At 35.7% G+C, this 17,514-nt stretch overlaps 1 protein-coding gene across 1 annotated transcript; it reads right to left on the bottom strand.

Moving 5' to 3' along the window:
* Window positions 1-13,442: 13,442 nt before the first annotated feature.
* Window positions 13,443-14,669, bottom strand: LOC124361139. Its single transcript, XM_046815178.1, has one exon. It carries the CDS (start codon window positions 14,667-14,669, stop codon window positions 13,443-13,445), a length of 1,227 nt encoding a protein of 408 aa, XP_046671134.1.
* Between the last annotated feature and the right edge of the window lie 2,845 nt (window positions 14,670-17,514).

Raw genomic sequence — 17,514 nt, 5'->3', positions numbered from 1 at the left:
GCTCGCATTTAACACATTTCGGACAGTTGTTAAACTTAAGATCCTACCTCACAGGTTGTTGAAAATGCCTCAGGCTAGTGTGACCATATATGTTACTCAAAGCCACGTCAATATGTCTCAGTTCAATTGTACCATGGATATTAATCAGTGTGTGTTTAGGAAAGTTATTGAACTTAAGATCCTACCTTACAGGTTGTTGAAAATGCCTCAGGCTAGTGTGACCATATATGTTACTCAAAGCCACGTCAATATGTCACAGTTTAATTGTACCATGGATATTAATCAGTGTGTGTTTAGGAAAGTTATTGAACTTAAGATCCTACCTTACAGGTTGTTGAAAATGCCTCAGGCTAGTGTGACCATATATGTTACTCAAAGCCACGTCAATATGTCACAGTTTAATTGTACCATGGATATTAATCAGTGTGTGTTTAGGAAAGTTATTGAACTTAAGATCCTACCTTACAGGTTGTTGAAAATGCCTCAGGCTAGTGTGACCATATATGTTACTCAAAGCCACGTCAATATGTCTCAGTTCAATTGTACCGTGGATATTAATCAGTGTGTGTTTAGGAAAGTTATTGAACTTAAGATCCTACCTTACAGGTTGTTGAAAATGCCTCAGGCTAGTGTGACCATATATGTTACTTAAAGCCACGTCAATATGTCTCAGTTCAATTGTACCATGGATATTAATCAGTGTGTGTTTAGGAAAGTTGTTGAACTTAAGATCCTACCTTACAGGTTGTTGAAAATGCCTCAGGCTAGTGTGACCATATATGTTACTCAAAGCCACGTCAATATGTCTCAGTTCAATTGTACCATGGATATTAATCAGTGTGTGTTTAGGAAAGTTGTTGAACTTAAGATCCTACCTTACAGGTTGTTGAAAATGCCTCAGGCTAGTGTGACCATATATGTTACTCAAAGCCACGTCAATATGTCTCAGTTCAATTGTACCGTGGATATTAATCAGTGTGTGTTTAGGAAAGTTATTGAACTTAAGATCCTACCTTACAGGTTGTTGAAAATGCCTCAGGCTAGTGTGACCATATATGTTACTTAAAGCCACGTCAATATGTCTCAGTTCAATTGTACCATGGATATTAATCAGTGTGTGTTTAGGAAAGTTGTTGAACTTAAGATCCTACCTTACAGGTTGTTGAAAATGCCTCAGGCTAGTGTGACCATATATGTTACTCAAAGCCACGTCAATATGTCTCAGTTCAATTGTACCATGGATATTAATCAGTGTGTGTTTAGGAAAGTTGTTGAACTTAAGATCCTACCTTACAGGTTGTTGAAAATGCCTCAGGCTAGTGTGACCATATATGTTACTCAAAGCCACGTCAATATGTCTCAGTTTAATTGTACCATGGATATTAATCAGTGTGTGTTTAGGAAAGTTATTGAACTTAAGATCCTATCTTCCCGATTTTTGATCCTCTCTTCTCCGAAAATGCCTCAGGCTAGTGTGACATTATCTGTTACTCAAAGCCGCGTCAATATGTCTCAGTTTAATTGTACCATGGATATTAATCTACAGGTATGCGTGTTTAGGAAAGTTATTAAACTTAAGTCCTACTTACCCGATTTTTGATTCTCCCTTCTCCGACAATGCTTCAGGCTAGTGAACCTTATCTGTTACTCAAAGCCACGTCAGTCTGTTTAAGTTTAATCATGGCATAGATTTTGATCTGAGTGTGTTTCTGATAGTTTTCGACTTAGGAAGATCCACACTTAAATAGTCCGAACGAATACAGACTCTTAATTGTTGGTTAAAATAATTTAACAATGAAACCCGTTGTGTGTAGATATTACTATGTATAATCACTAATACTAATACTAGTAACTACCTCGAGTCGAAGTATTTAATCCATCTCTATGATAAACATCCTCTACACTTACTAAAATAACAAAACCAAGATGAATATTGATTGCTTTTTATTATTTAAAAACTTTATGGAAGGAATAGTTAAACTATTCATTACGTTAAACACATTTTTTCCGTGAAATTATTACAAATCCATACTGAATATATTTCTCACAAGGATCGTAGTTAAAATATTAATGTCTATTTGTGGTACTAAAAAAAATATTAAAACTTCTTTGAAGCTTCCTAAAATATTTTATTGCTAACAAAAAGTTTAATATGTCCGAGGTATCAAAGTATTATTTATGCCCCAATCATCTACCAAAGTAAAACTTTCAAGTCTCAAGTTAGCAATTAATATCATTATAACATTAAACTCTATAACCGTAGCTAGCGATATTTCATGATTAAACATGTCACTGTCTTCTTAATAAAAATATAATTAAATTTGAAAAGTGTAAACTCTTTCATGCAATATTATTAAATTTGCAAAAATGTGGGTGCTTTTAATTTAAACACTCAATATCGCGTTTTAAAGTAACATAAAACTCATCCTTTGATAAACCCTGTATTAGTAAGATGAAAAATCTTTTCCGTCGCACATTTTACAAACAATAATAATTAAGTTTGTTCTTGGCTGAAAGTTAGGGTTATTGAAAGAGAGAAGTTATTCAAGTTGCTTCATCAGTTAAGGGAAGTGCTGATACAAAAAGTATCAGCACTTTCACTAGAGACAATTTCTGTCAGCTCCTCTGGTTTTAAAAGTTCATCAAGATTGGCACGTTTAGTCAAAGAACAGTTTTCAATGTGAGGTACACAGATTGACATTTTATTTAAATAAAACCTAATAAGTAGTTTATTTTAAATGTTATTGTAATACTTATATTCAAAAGGCTTAATTAAAATTAATAAATGTAGAATTTATTAAGAATTTTCATTGGGAATTATGAAATAACACGTAATGTAAGTGTGTGTAATGTAGTATGGATCTCAGCTATCACAAAGAAGATAGTTTAGCAGGAAGTAAGCAGACTCGACATTTGCACAGAATACGCATAAGAGGGATGCAGCGGGGCATGAAACAGACAGAACACAATCCACGTACTAAACACAATTCAAAATTTTAACTTACATTAAAACATAAAACCAATATTTAAGACTTTGATTTTTTTGTAAGGCCTTTCGATAGCGAGGCTATCTTCTTCAGACACATCATAAAACACTTTTGTTATGTGTCTGAAGAAGATAGCCTCGCTATCGAAAGGCCTCACAAAACATTAAAAGTCTTAAATATTGGTTTTATGTTTTAATGTAAGTTAACAGTTAGTAACCAATATAAGCGCCATCTACAACAATTTAACATGCTGAAATAAGATGTAATGTACGTGTGTGTAATGTAGTGTGGATCTCAGCTATCATGAATAAAATAGTTTAGCAGGAAGTAAGCAGACTCGAAATTTGTACAGCATACGCATAAGAGGGATGCAGCGGGGCATGAAACAGCCAGATCATAATCCACGTACTCAACACACTTTAACATGCTGAAATAATATGTAATGTAAATGTGTGTAATGTGGTGTGGATCTCAGCTATCGTGAAGAAGATAGTTTAGCAGGAAGTAAGCAGACGGGACACTTGTAACAGAATACGCATACAAGAGGGATGCAGCAGGGGCATGAAACAGCCAGAACACAATCCACGTACTCAAACACACTTTAACATGCTAAATTAATTATGTAGTGTGGATCTCAGCAGGAATAAGATAGTTTAGCAGGAAGTAAGCAGACGGGACACTGACAGAATACGCATAAGCAGAGGGGCAGAAAAACAGCCAGAACACAATCCACGTACTCACACACTTTAACATGCTATATGTAAATGTGTGTCATGTTGTTGAGGATCAGCTATCATGAATAAGATAGTTTAGCAGGAAGTAAGCACTTTAAATACATAAGAGGGATGTGCAGAGGGGCATGAAACAGCCAGAACATAATCCACGTACTCACACAACTTTAAGAATGTGAAATGTAATGTAGTGTGGATCTCAGCTATCATGAATAAGATAGTTTAGCAGGAAGTAAGCAGACTGGGACACTTGCACAGAATACGCATAAGAGGGATGCAGAGGGGGCATGAAACAGCCAGAACACAATTTCACGTACTCACACACTTTTTTAACATGCTGGAATGTTATGAGGTGTAGTGTAGTGTGGAATCGCAGCTATCATGAATAAGATAGTTTAGCAGAAAGTAAGCAGACGGAACACTTGTACAGAATACGCATAAGAGGGATGCAGAGGGGCATGAAACAGCCAGAACACAATCCACGTACTCAAACACGCTTTAACATGCTGAAAATAAGATGAAATGTAAGTGTGTGTATGTAGTGTGGATCGCACCTATCATGAATAAGATAGTTTAGCAGGAAGTAAGCAGACGGAACACTTGTACAGAATACGCATAAGAGGGATGCAGTGAGGGGCATGAAACAGCCAGAACACAATCACGTACTCAACAACACTTTAAACATGCTTAGGAATAAGATGTAATGTAAGTGTGTGAATTGTAGTGTGGATCGCAGCTATCATGAATTAAGATAGTTTAGCAGGAAGTAAGCAGACGGGAACACTTGTACAGAATACGCATAAGAGGGATGCAAGAGGGGCATAAAACAGCCAGAACACAATCCACGTACTCAAACACACTTTAACATGCTGAAATAATATGTAGTGTGGATCTCAGCTATCATGAATAAGATAGTTTAGCAGGAAGTAAGCAGACGGGACACTTGCACAGAATACGCATAAGAGGGATGCAGAGGGGCATGAAACAGCCAGAACACAATCCACGTACTCAACACACTTTAACATGCTTAAATAAGATGTAATGTAAATGTGTGTAATGTGGTGTGGATCTCAGCTATCGTGAAGAAGATAGTTTAGCAGGAAGTAAGCAGACTCCAAATTTGTATAGAATACGCATAACAGGGATGCAGCGGGGCATGAAACAGCCAGAACACAATCCACGTACTCAACACACTTTAACATGCCGAGTCGCGTTACATCTGTATAAAATAGTTTATACTCCTCGTGCATATGTGCTCGGTTAGAATATAATCTGAACCGGTTTAACACATTTCTTTGCATAATTATGATTTTGTAAAAAGGAAATACTAACTTATTGTGTATCATATATTTCTCTGTATCTGATATGAGGGATACATTGATACAATGTAGGATGATATTCAGTTCTGTAATTGGTGTAGGTAGGTGTTCAATACTTGATTAAGATTTCGTAAAGAATAGTATAATAATCACTTATATGTATTGAGGCCTCGTGGCCGCGAACAGTCTTCTACCTCTACATTTTATATATCTACATTTATATTTCATTTAAACGTATTGTAAAATTGCATCGTCAAGTGTCTACAACGCTATCTCCATCTGTTGTTATGTGGAAGTCATTTCAATGTGTCACAAATTACTATTTGAATTGTCAACATTTTCTAGTGGAATCATGAAAATGTTTCTTATCTTCAGAGATGTTATCTTAAATGCTGTGAAAAAATATTTAAAAGAATTATCCAACTGAAAACTGATTTTGCCACCTCACAATCCACTTAATCAGCAATAAATTGTTATTGAACTAATGCTCTTGTATCCGACTTTCAATCTAATTAGCTTGAATTTAGAAACTCTTAACTTTAAGAGAGAGAAGCCCAAAAGTGCCGTTTAAGCCCCTAAATGGCCATCATGAGACCATTGATGGCCATTAGGAGGTATTTTTATCCCTGCACTTTGTCCCGTCTCATTGAACCAGGTCTCAATGCTCGTTTTCTCACGAAAAATACTTGGTGATTATTTGAACCAATAGTTTAGACTAGAATCTCCTCAAGGTTAGCGACAATAATCGAAGTTCATTTCTCTAAACTTCATTTTATTTTGTAGCACCTGGACTCTAATATTTAATGTATTTTGTACAACATTTCAAACGCGTCATTAGTATCGCTTCCTTATGTAATATTATTTTAGCGTATTTATAATGTCAGAGGTGAAAATTGGTAGATGCTAATCTGAGCTCGCCACACATTTCTACCCATCTCGCCACACCAGGCTTTGAAGCTCTTTCCATTTATGCTGAAAAAAGGTCTAATGGTTTCATGCAATTTATAATTCTTCAGGTGTTTAGAATATACATAATCAGAATCCATATTAATTCTCGTTCAAAAATCACAAGAGATTTCGTTTGAATGTTTGATGAAAAATTTACACTATTTATTTTATATTTTATGTTTAACCGCACTATTTCTTCATTGATGTATTGATGAGAGCTATCGGATAACCTGGTATGTCCTCGATACTAGATTAAAGCTGGTATGTTAACACCATCTTAACAAAAGCTACCGAAATATTTCAAATAAATGGTGGTGTATAAATATACAGCAAAAATTGTTTAATTTCGTTCCCGATTTAAAGCTGATAAGATAAATTTATCTCTGACGCAATCCTAACATGTTACTGGTGGCATAGAGTTACAGCGAAGCAGAATGTTTCCAATAATGCAAATGAATGGCAATGAGGATGAGGTCGTATTCCCATTTTGACATGAGATTCGAATAAGGTTGTTGGTGAAAGCGGAACATTCCTAGTCGTAACATAATGCTCACAAAAGTAGAATTAAGTTGGATCAATATTGAGGGCTGCATATAATTTTGAAGGAAGCCGGAGCATTCTAAATTCCGACACGAGGATGACCGATAGAGCAGCTGTAGGGGATAACGTCTTGAGACTGGCGAAACTCAGTTATATGTGTGTGTGTGTGGGTGTGTGTGTGTGTGTGTGTGTGTGTGTGTGTGTGTGTGTGTGTGTGTGTGTGTGTCTACTTTGTGAAAATGCATCTGAAGGTCGTGATCTCTAAAATGTATCAACTTGTAATGAAAAACTAATTGAATTATTAAACATATCAGACTCACCCTGAAGTCGGTGGTAGTGAAAAGTTTCTCTCCAATTTGTGCATGAATATCGAGGTCCATGAAATGCACTTACTGGTAACTAAATGCCAAACTGAGTGGAGAGGCGTTTCAACCTGAGGGAGGTTCCTAGAAGTCGATAATAGTTGTTGGGTGAAATCTCTTCTGTCTTACTAAATCCACTACTCTCACTTAAGGTCCAGAATCTAGTGGCTTCCTCTTGTCAAGGCGTTTGGATGATCAGGTGAAGTCATTTTAAGAAATCAATATCCACGCTACACGTTTTTTGGCTAACAATAGAAATCGCCAAGACGGCAAAACATAGTAAAATATTTCTGACAATATTTCTAAGGCAAACATTCCACGAACAAAAAGAATAATTTAAGCTTAATCTATTTCTAAACGAGGTGAAACACAAACAAGTTATTTGTGTTTTTGACGCCGCTAATATCCTTGACCGTTTAAAACATCATTTTTATAATATCTCCATATAACGTTAACTGTACAATCAACGATTCCTCCATACGAGGTATATCATGAGCTTACGAAGAATACAGTCCTTCCAGGATGAAGCGGGTATATTTTTATGTTGCATTCATACACTAAGAAATAGTTTTACAATCTAACCTCAAGGCTTCACTAGACTCTCCAAAATTCAATGATGTGTTACAATGAGAGATAATATCTCTTTATTATACATTCCAAGATTTACTAAAACATGCATAACCATGTATATGTATGAAGTGACATAATTTATAATTAGTGGTTTAATAATAATGAATCATTTTACACGGAATTGATCAAAGTACAACTGTGGTCAATTAACAGATTACGATTATCTTTAATGCTGTAAATAAACTTTTATTGCTTATGCGGTTAGGAAGTAGTGTATTGAACATTATTATTACGCCAGTGTTTGCACAGCAAACGGTGCTGCGATGAATTCAAAACATGCCTGCTTTATCTGCTATGTTTAGATACTAAAATCTCATATGATACTCAATTAACGTGGAAGATTGCATGGATGTTACTTCATATGTTTTAGATAAAAATATACAGAATACAAATGTTTTAGGTTTTTTAAATTAATAGTTCAAAAAACTATATGCCTTCATCCCTCTTTCAGATTTTAACAAAATCTACACAGATATTTCAAATAAATGAACAAGTACATATTATTGTGATAGTTTGCACGTACATTTTACATAAAAATACATCTTAAGAAAGTGCTATTGTGTTTAATGAGATAGAGCGGTTATGTCTATATTTTGATCATAATATAAAATCTACTTTCTTATCATGCCGGAGAGAAATGGTTTATTCAATTTTAGAAAGTTTATTTACACTTCATAGCTTGTGTTGTGCTAGTATCAAATAAGATTTTCTTTTTAGTTTTGAAATCTTTAAAACTAGATAAAATATTTTGTAGTACCATACAAATAGGATGTAAAATTGTGTATTAATGAAAACATTTAACAGAAAATGCGTTAAACTAAACGATTTATTCAAAATAATATGTATATACAATTTTTTATACATATTGTTTCACAAAAATTGCATGATCTGCCACGACTCGAACACAGGTCTCTCACTTGCCGAGCGAACACGTTACCTCTACACCACAGAGCCCTTACTTTTTACATATAGTACTTATAGCACTTTTTACCTATGTACAAATATATATGTATACATATATGTACATGTATGTATGTCATTATTTACCGAAGTCATTATTGTCTATACGTGCTAAAGCTATAAATTTCAAGGAAAAGCAATAAACCTGACTGCTCACCCTTAGACTGTGTTGTCTTATTGTATAGTCATCTTCGAGATATACATTCTTCAGATGCAGTATCTGACAATCACTTTTATTTTTGGACAAACACATTAAATGCCAATTTTATTATAGGATGTAAACTTGCGAGAATTACTTGTTTAAATTAGGGTTTATATTGTACAATTTTAAGTATAATACTTACAATTTTATTGAGAGCTTAGGATTTTGCTGGATGTTTTCCTGAAACAAAGAAATATCATAATTTCTTATTTGTATTAATTAAAATAATTCATTTTAACGTGTGGTTTTTCTAGATACATTTAACCAATTATTCTTTCCATTACTCTGATAAAAGTGGGATGGTGATATAATTACAATTAAAACATCAGAACACCACATAAAATGTATTTTTTTAATTTTTTAAGTATCCAACTATGGCATGGACACAAGTTTTAGGCCAAACAATTTTGTTGATAGATATTACAGGCTCCCGTATTTGATACACATATTGAGAGTGAACCAAATTTAAAAAAATCAAATTTATTTAAAATCAATTTATCATATACAAAGTCTATTAAGTGAGTAAGAAAATTGTAAAGAAAAGAACACTTTGAAAGTATAAAATAACACAGATCTTTTCGTATCTGTTTCTTTTGATGTACATTGCTACAATCATGTTTAATATTAGGCAAATATACGTGTTTAATGTTTATTTTTATTTAAAGATCTTGAGGGATCATGATTTGGCTAAATTATGGTTTCGTGAAAGGTATTAACACTCTATAAGCAGAGTTTAGTATTAGTAGGATTATGATTCAGTTGATAATTTTTCTCAGAACAGTCGTAATTTTCCAGTTATATGTAATACGCGACTCGGCGGCATTTGTCAATAACATTCATGTATCAGACATTCAATAGGTGTGTTGATTTATTATGAAGGTATTAAATCCTGAGTGTATAATTAAAAAATGCTCACTCTGTGTAAAAGGTACAAATACAATGCAAAGACCAATAACATTGTTAACTTCCTAAAATCCACTACCACCTGACCCAGACACAGTTTTAAAACTTGCTGATGCTATCATTAAGTCCTTCGAGAAAGAACCGTGAACATTGTTAGGTTAGTAAGATATAAGTAAGCTATAACCTAACTTGTGCAGTAACGCAGCTGCAAGGATTGTGCGGGCCCATTTAATTCGCCCAAACTGATCGGATGAATGAATCAAAAGAGATGGATGGGTAAGAGATGATAGCGATTTTCCTACTATTATTTTCCACGCATGGATCACAATGAACAAAATTCCTCCGTCGGATTTCACTTTCAATTTATGTGCCATATAAATTAAATTGCTACACGCAACTAATACATAAATTTATTAACAGAATGTTGCATACCATTAAATATTCCTAAAACTTTTTTGGCGATTTCTTATAGAACTTGTAATATTGAGTTTCTGCCAGGGGCCTTCTGTTCGTTAAACACCAGAAACCATTAGAGGTGTATCAGCTTTGCAAAAATCTATCTCACTGTTAGCATCTTGTTGAGGAAGAATAGTGCTTAATTGGCAAACCAATCTTCAATTCTTTTCTAGGAATACACACGTTTCACAAATTTGTAGATTGATAATGGAGCTTACAGTACAATGATCTAACCAACACCTTTTAATTTTTTTTAAGTTATATTTAATTTTATTTGCCACAATGAGGCAGTAGATATACTCGTACACAGGTTTTACCGACATGCCTTGTCTTGCAATTTTAGCATTGTTAGAAATTAAGAATACGTTGGCTTCGTCAACAATTATTATATTTCACTACTTTTGCAGTAATAGGGGGATAAAATAGACATGTTTAAAAATCACTTAAACCAAATCCATCATAACCTAAATTTTACCAATGAAATTGAAGAACATAATGCAATAAACTACCTTGATTTGACTATAACCAAGATCAACAAAAAGCACAATTTCAAAATTTACAGAAAACCGACATACACAGATTTAGTTATTCCTTCCTCATCGAATCACCCAAATCACCAAAAAATGGCTGCATTCAAATCAATGATCGACAGATTACACAAAATTCCCATGAAAACTGAAGATTTTTATAAAGAATTAAACATTATTAAATACATAGCCCAAAATAATGGATATAAACCAAGCATGATTGATGTATTATCGAAGAACTACACAAAGAAAGAAAATAAGAAGAAAGAAGAAAGAGATATCAAATACATTCAATCAGACTACTTTGGTAAACATTGTCACAAAAATAACAAATCATCTTATAAACAAGGATATCAATTGGCTTTCAAAACCTCGAACAACCTTGGACTTCTAATAAAAAACAAAAGCAATTCAACAAACCAAAATCAAAATTCAAAATGCAACAATAGTGGAGTATACAAATTAAATTGCAACGATTGTCAATCCCACTATATTGGACAAACCGGCCGATCATCCTTCAAAATTAGATTTAATGAGCACATAAAAGCATTGAAAACATCATCAAATTCAAAATATGCAGACCATTTAAATAACACCGGTCATACATACACTAACATCGAAAACAATCTTGAAATTTTACACACAAGCAAAAAAGTCGCTTATTATCTACTTTAGAACATATTGAAATTACAAAAGTGCCAAAATTAATCATAATATATTATTAAATGACGAAGATTTTCTAACAAAAAATGTATTATTCGATATATTTTTAAACAATATATATTGATCACACATAAAATTAAATACAACAAATTTAGCCACCAAGGTAGTGAAAAACACATGACAAATTGGTTTTAATTATTTATTTTCATAACTTAACCTTAGTTAGTACCTGAAGATGAAATCACTGATTTCGAAATGTACATTTATTTATTTATTTATTTACATACGGTATACACCATTTCACATTTGTTATAGGTATTGTGAAAATACAAGAGGCTTGATATAAACAACTTACATAAATAGTTTACATGCATACATGCTAAAGCAAACAGAAGCAAAAAAATAAGCAAAACAAGTGCCAAATAACATCAACATCGTGAATAAAAAGAAAAATTACAACAGCAATATAGTTCATAAACAAGTGCAACATGAAGGTGGAACCGTAAAAAAGACTTAATTAAAGTACCGGTAGCGTATAAAATATAGAGTTACTTATATACTACTGAGACATACATATGCATATGAACAAATACAATACGAAAGAAAAAATAAAGATTAGCGTAGCCTATGTTCATTGATATATATAAAAAAAAATCACAAGAAACCATTTCCATTTAGCAAAATATAAAACATGCTACAATACATGCAAATTTTGATGCTATTATAATAATATATGAACAAAAGTGTTAAGAAAATAGCAAGCAATATATAACATTCACAAGAAACCATCTCTATTTAGTGAAATATACAATATGCGACAATACATGCAGGGTTTGATGCCATTAAATATAAACAAAAGTGTTAACAAAAAAAACAAAATAAAAAAAAAAACAAAAAAACAGCAAGCAAAATATAACGTTCAGTGTCAGAGTTTCACGTGTGGCCAGAGAGATATTTAGTGACCTCCCTCTTGAATGATGTGTCGGACATGCTGAACAAATCAATATGCGCAGGAAGACCATTTCCCAACCTGTGAATTCTCGGTATTGTACTGTTGTACGCATAGTTCGTAGCGAGGAATTCCCTCTCGAAAAGCTGCACAGATCTTGAAGATGGTCGAGGACAACGAAGATTGATCCTCTCTAAAAGTCTCGGGGAATCACAAGACGACGACAAAATCTTCTTCAAGAACATCAGGTCAGCAATTTGGCGTCTGGTGCTCAAGGGTAGGAGCCCAAAGTGGCGTTGCAGATCTTCAACAGGAACCCCGTCGTAGGCAAATCCAAGTCTCAACCCAATCAGCCTGATGAATCTTATCTGAATTCTTTCAACGAGTTCAACCTGACCCAACAGGTAGGGAGACCATACAGGCGAACAATATTCCAATATTGGTCGAACCAACTGGACGTACAGGGCCCGAAGTGTCCATGGTGAAAACCCATCTCGAGAAGTCCTAAATATAAGACCGAGGGCAATAGTGGCTTTCCTAGTAATTGCAGACAGATGCTGTTCACGGCTCAGTGACGAGGACAAGATAACTCCCAAATCCTTAACTGTACTTGAGCGATTCAGTATGGTTCCCTCCATCTCGTAGTTGAAGACTATGACCCTAGCTGAGCGATGGAATGAGACCACAGAGCACTTTGCGAAATTTATATCCATGCCATCCCGCACACACCAGGAGACGACACTTTCCAAGTCAGATTGCAGAGAGGCGCAGTCTTGAAGTGTGGATATCTCCCTATATACCTTGGCGTCATCCGTGAACATTAACAGGCTAGACGATGTGACGACATTCTGGAGGTCATTAATGAAGATAGAAAAAAGGGCAGGTCCCAGCAGAGAACCCTAAGGCACCCCAGACACCGCCTCAAATGCAAAAGATGTCTCACCGGCATGACGCACGACGAGGAGACGATTCGCCAGGTAACTCTCGAACCACATCAAGAGAGATCCAGTCACTCCCCAAGTCCTAAGTTTTGCTAGGAGATGAATGTGGCTTATCCTGTCGAAAGCCTTTGACAAATCAAGATAAACGCAATCGACCTGGTGGCCCAATCTGAAGGAGGATGTAATGTCATTCTGCAAAGTCACGAGATTGGTTGTTGCCGACCTTCCCTTCATAAAACCGTGTTGAGCCGGAGAGATGATGTTCTTGGCTTCAAATGAAAGTCTACGTAAGACCAAGGACTCAAAAACTTTGGCTAGGGTAGGCTAAATTGCAACAGGTCTGTAGTTCTTGGCATTTACTGGATCACCACTTTTCAGGATAGGTGCAATAAAGCTCGACTTCAGGTTCTTAGGGAAAACGCCCAGAGTTAGAAGAGCATTGAAATATTGGGTGACATGTGGAGCCAAGATACCACTACAAAACTTCAATACTACTGGGGGAATCCCATCTGGCCCCGCGCCCTTCCTTTCATCCAGCCCAGCTAATGTCTCCTCCACTTCTTCACATGAGATGTGAAAACCTGACAGATGGAATGAGGTTTCCAGCTCCAAAGGAACTGGAAGTGTTTGTGGGAGCCTGTATACAGAAGAGAAATAAGAAGCAAACAAGTCACATATGCCTTTAGGGGTGTCCACTGTCACGTTGTCAAGGTACAGGTTGGAAAGTGCTGAAGACTTGCGTTTCATATTCCTGATGTGTCCCCAGAAGACCTTCACATTGCTTGGTATGGAGTTTTCAATACGAAGTATATAGTCCCTGTAACAGGAGGCGGATAGCGTCCTACACCTTGCACGAACACTACGAAATTCCAAGTAGTCAGAGTCTTTTAATGACTTTTTGAACTTGACGTGCAGCTTCTTTTTCAAAATGACTAGTGCCTTCAGCTCTAATGAAAACCAACAAGGGAAGTTGCGTTTTCCAAGTACTTTCGTGGGGGTCAAGTCCCTGATCACCCCACTGAGAGAACCACAAAAATCAATGAATGCTGTCTCCACACTATCCCCCATCACGTTGCTCAGTTCCGGATACGGCCAACCCTGAATCACTCTAAATATCTCAAACAGATCACTCCTCCTAAAGTCGTAGATATGGGTCCTGTTGTTATCAGTGACTGGTCTGAAACATGGAACGGTAATATCGAGAGCTGGATGATGTGATTCCACCTGAACAAGGCGATCAAGAGACCTTCGGACACTGATGTCTATCCTGGAAGAGAAAACTAGATCCAGTAATATTCCACGGTCGTTGTTAACACCGTTGACCTGTGTAAGATTGAAGATATGGGCAAGATCTTTGATTGGCTGGCTCGCAGAATCATGAATTTGAGAGCCGAGAGGATCCCAATCCGCGTTTGGGAGGTTAAAATCGCCCAACAACAGGATAGGTTCAAAATTTTCAGAGGTGAAGAGCAGCTCTTCGACAATTGAGGCAAAATCAAAGTATTGGCTTGAGGGCATGTTAGGTGGAAGGTAGACTCCGCCGACCAGCATCCGATGACTAGATGATAATTTGACAGTAGCAAAAACACATTCTACAGATCTATTTTTTGGTATGATTTCTTGGGATAGTATGTTATACTTTATTGCAAGCAAAACACCTCCCCCGCTAACCTTAGATGAGGTCAGTTCTGAACGATCACAACGAAATATATTATAATTCTGCAAACCAAGCTCAGCACTACAAATGTCGGCAGATAAATTAGTTTCAACCAGTATTAATATATCATAATTATGGCAGACAGATATTGATTGTTTCAATGAGGTAAACTTTGTCCTTAAGCCGTTGACATTTTGGAAATAGAGTTCCAAAGCTGACTGGTTTACCCCAGCATTTTCTAGTTTTTTGGCTCGAAGGTAGTTATAAAGGGTGATCCTTTCAAGTAACGTATAGTGATGTTACTTTCCCCATTCATCCTGCGTCTCCCCAGCCTCATCCCTCAGCTTCTTAAGATATTGCCGTTCCTTCATGGTGCGATCTCTCGATATAGAAATGTCAGAGAGGGCGGGATCAACGTCAGAAATTGCCTCTTTAGAGAAGCCGCTAACGAACTGCATCGCGTCTTCTACCGAACAAAAAACAACTTTCAGTGGTCTATCTTTATCTTTTAATGGCTCGCCCAACCTGAAAATTTTTAGGCCGTTGACATGAATGCCGATATTCAAGGCATCAATTACCTTTGAAATCAGCAAAGTGTCATGCTCCTTTTTAGTTTTGGTGTCCCTGCTCAAGCTCTCCTTGAGGTTAAAGATAATAATATTCCGTTTCCGAAATAGACGCTCGTTGATTTCTTGGATGACAATCTCCTCAGATTCACCCCCACTGTAATTTTCTCGTGTCTGTTTGATTTTGGCTATTTCGTCGTGGATTACTTTAATATCCGTCTCATTTGAGGTCACTCTCGGTTCCAATAAATCCACAGTAACCTTAATAGCTTGGATATCGGTCTTGATTTCCGAAATTCCTGCAATTATACCGTCAATTTTGTCAAGCTTATCGAGTTTCTGCTCTATTATAGCGAATTGGTCGTTCAAATGATCAATTTTTAAAGATAGGTCATCCGTGTTAACGTTGCAGTCTACACGCTCGCATTTCCATGTTTTCTGGGTGCCATCAGCTATTTTCCTGTATTCCGCCGGAGTTATTCTGACGCAATCCTGGATGGAACCATCGTTTGCAGGCTCCATCGCATTCCACGCCCTTATTCACAACTTCTCTAACACGACAATAGTTTTTGCTTGAAATGGACGATGCCATTTTCTATGGTATGACTACCAAAATGAAACAGTAAGTGATACAATATCTAAAAGGCTGTGGTTTCTTTTTAAACGTTGATGCAAGTCAAGCACGGAGACAAGTCATTACTCTATGCATTGAAGTAGAAGCAGACGATGTGATCAGCTGAATGGGAGATCTGTGATAGACCAATAATTAATAAAATTACGTAAGTAGAAAAATATTAATTTGTAATAACATGCCAATGATTTGTAAAAACATGCACTAAGAGAGATATGCTTCAAGTTTTTAAAAGAAATTCAAACAAAACTAATAAATTTAATTGAAGTTTATACCAACAGTCATTCACTAGAAACAAGCCGAATCTGTTGACCCAGGTTATGTCCACATGCTAATGACAGATATTACACAATCCACGACACTTTTCGGAGCACAAAATGCAAGTAACTCACTCAATGTTGCCTCAATCGTCGTTTACATTGTGAGAAAAATAAAAGTTTACAAAAAAATTGTTAAAAGGTTTATTTACATTGTGTTATACATATTTATAAAACACTTTTCAAGGCTACATTTCTAACATAAGATAAAATAGTTTTCAACAACAAAAACCCTTCCCTCTTTGTTTCTGACGACGATGAAAATTCAGCTCATACACCCATGCGTATGACCAACTGTAGAGGTGGTACTGAACAGGGCTCTAGCAACACAGCCCAGAGCAGCATGCCCATCGGGAAACCCACTTCGTTGGAAACCCCTCTCGAGGACCGGGGTCACGTCGCCGCTATTTGTCCTTGTGGACTGCAGCCACCAGCACTTCGAGAGCCGGATCTCTTTAGGAATACGTGGACTCCAGATTTAAGGAGTCAAGCTGTACCAGTGAAAGACTTCAGATATTGTACTAAGCGAAAGTTGAAATGGAGCTTAACCAAATATTCACACACTAATATCATACAGCTAGTCATAATATCTATTCATTAAATAGCAAAGACATGCATTTTCACAAAGACCACTCTTTTTATTCAATATGTTAAAATATACCCACTAATAATGAATTAGATGTTTTAATGTCATATTAATGCATCCTATATTGTATGGTTTTAGGATGCAACATATCTAAATAAACTATATGTGTATTAATGCATATATTGTAGTAATAAATTGCTTGCAATAGACATTGGACATCAGATTATTTTATTTAAAGTAAGACAATACAAAATGAGTAATATGTTAAATACAGAATGTTGTAATTTAATATAGACGATATTTAATTCGTTCCTTCCTGTAACAATGAAATTTTCCGTAAATAAATTTGTCATAATAAAAATTCAACTTTTAAATCATAAAAATGCTGAAATAGACGCGCGATTTGACAGTTTTCAAAGTAACTGTAGCACGCAGTAAACCACAAGAAAGTAAAAGTAAGTAACTGGCTTCCGAACTGAGCCATCCTATCCGTGAGTCGACTAACAAAGCAACCTTTATTTTGCGATATTGAAGACAGTTTCTATTGTTACGAGCCTATTACTCTTCTCGGCGCCTGAAATGCTATCTTTTCAGTTGCTTAGATACTGTATCTCATTTTTACAGGAAGCTAACAATGGA

This window comes from Homalodisca vitripennis, chromosome 4 (genome assembly GCF_021130785.1).
Source record: "Homalodisca vitripennis isolate AUS2020 chromosome 4, UT_GWSS_2.1, whole genome shotgun sequence".
In the NCBI taxonomy this organism is placed as follows: domain Eukaryota; kingdom Metazoa; phylum Arthropoda; class Insecta; order Hemiptera; family Cicadellidae; genus Homalodisca; species Homalodisca vitripennis.
Note: the sequence above shows the minus strand (reverse complement) of the source record. Positions and strands in the feature narration are given on the sequence as shown.

What these genes read in the sequence shown, in the direction of transcription:
- LOC124361139 (XM_046815178.1), bottom strand. Translation starts at nt 14,669, where the DNA reads ATGCTGGTCGGCGGAGTCTACCTTCCACCTAACATGCCCTCAAGCCAA.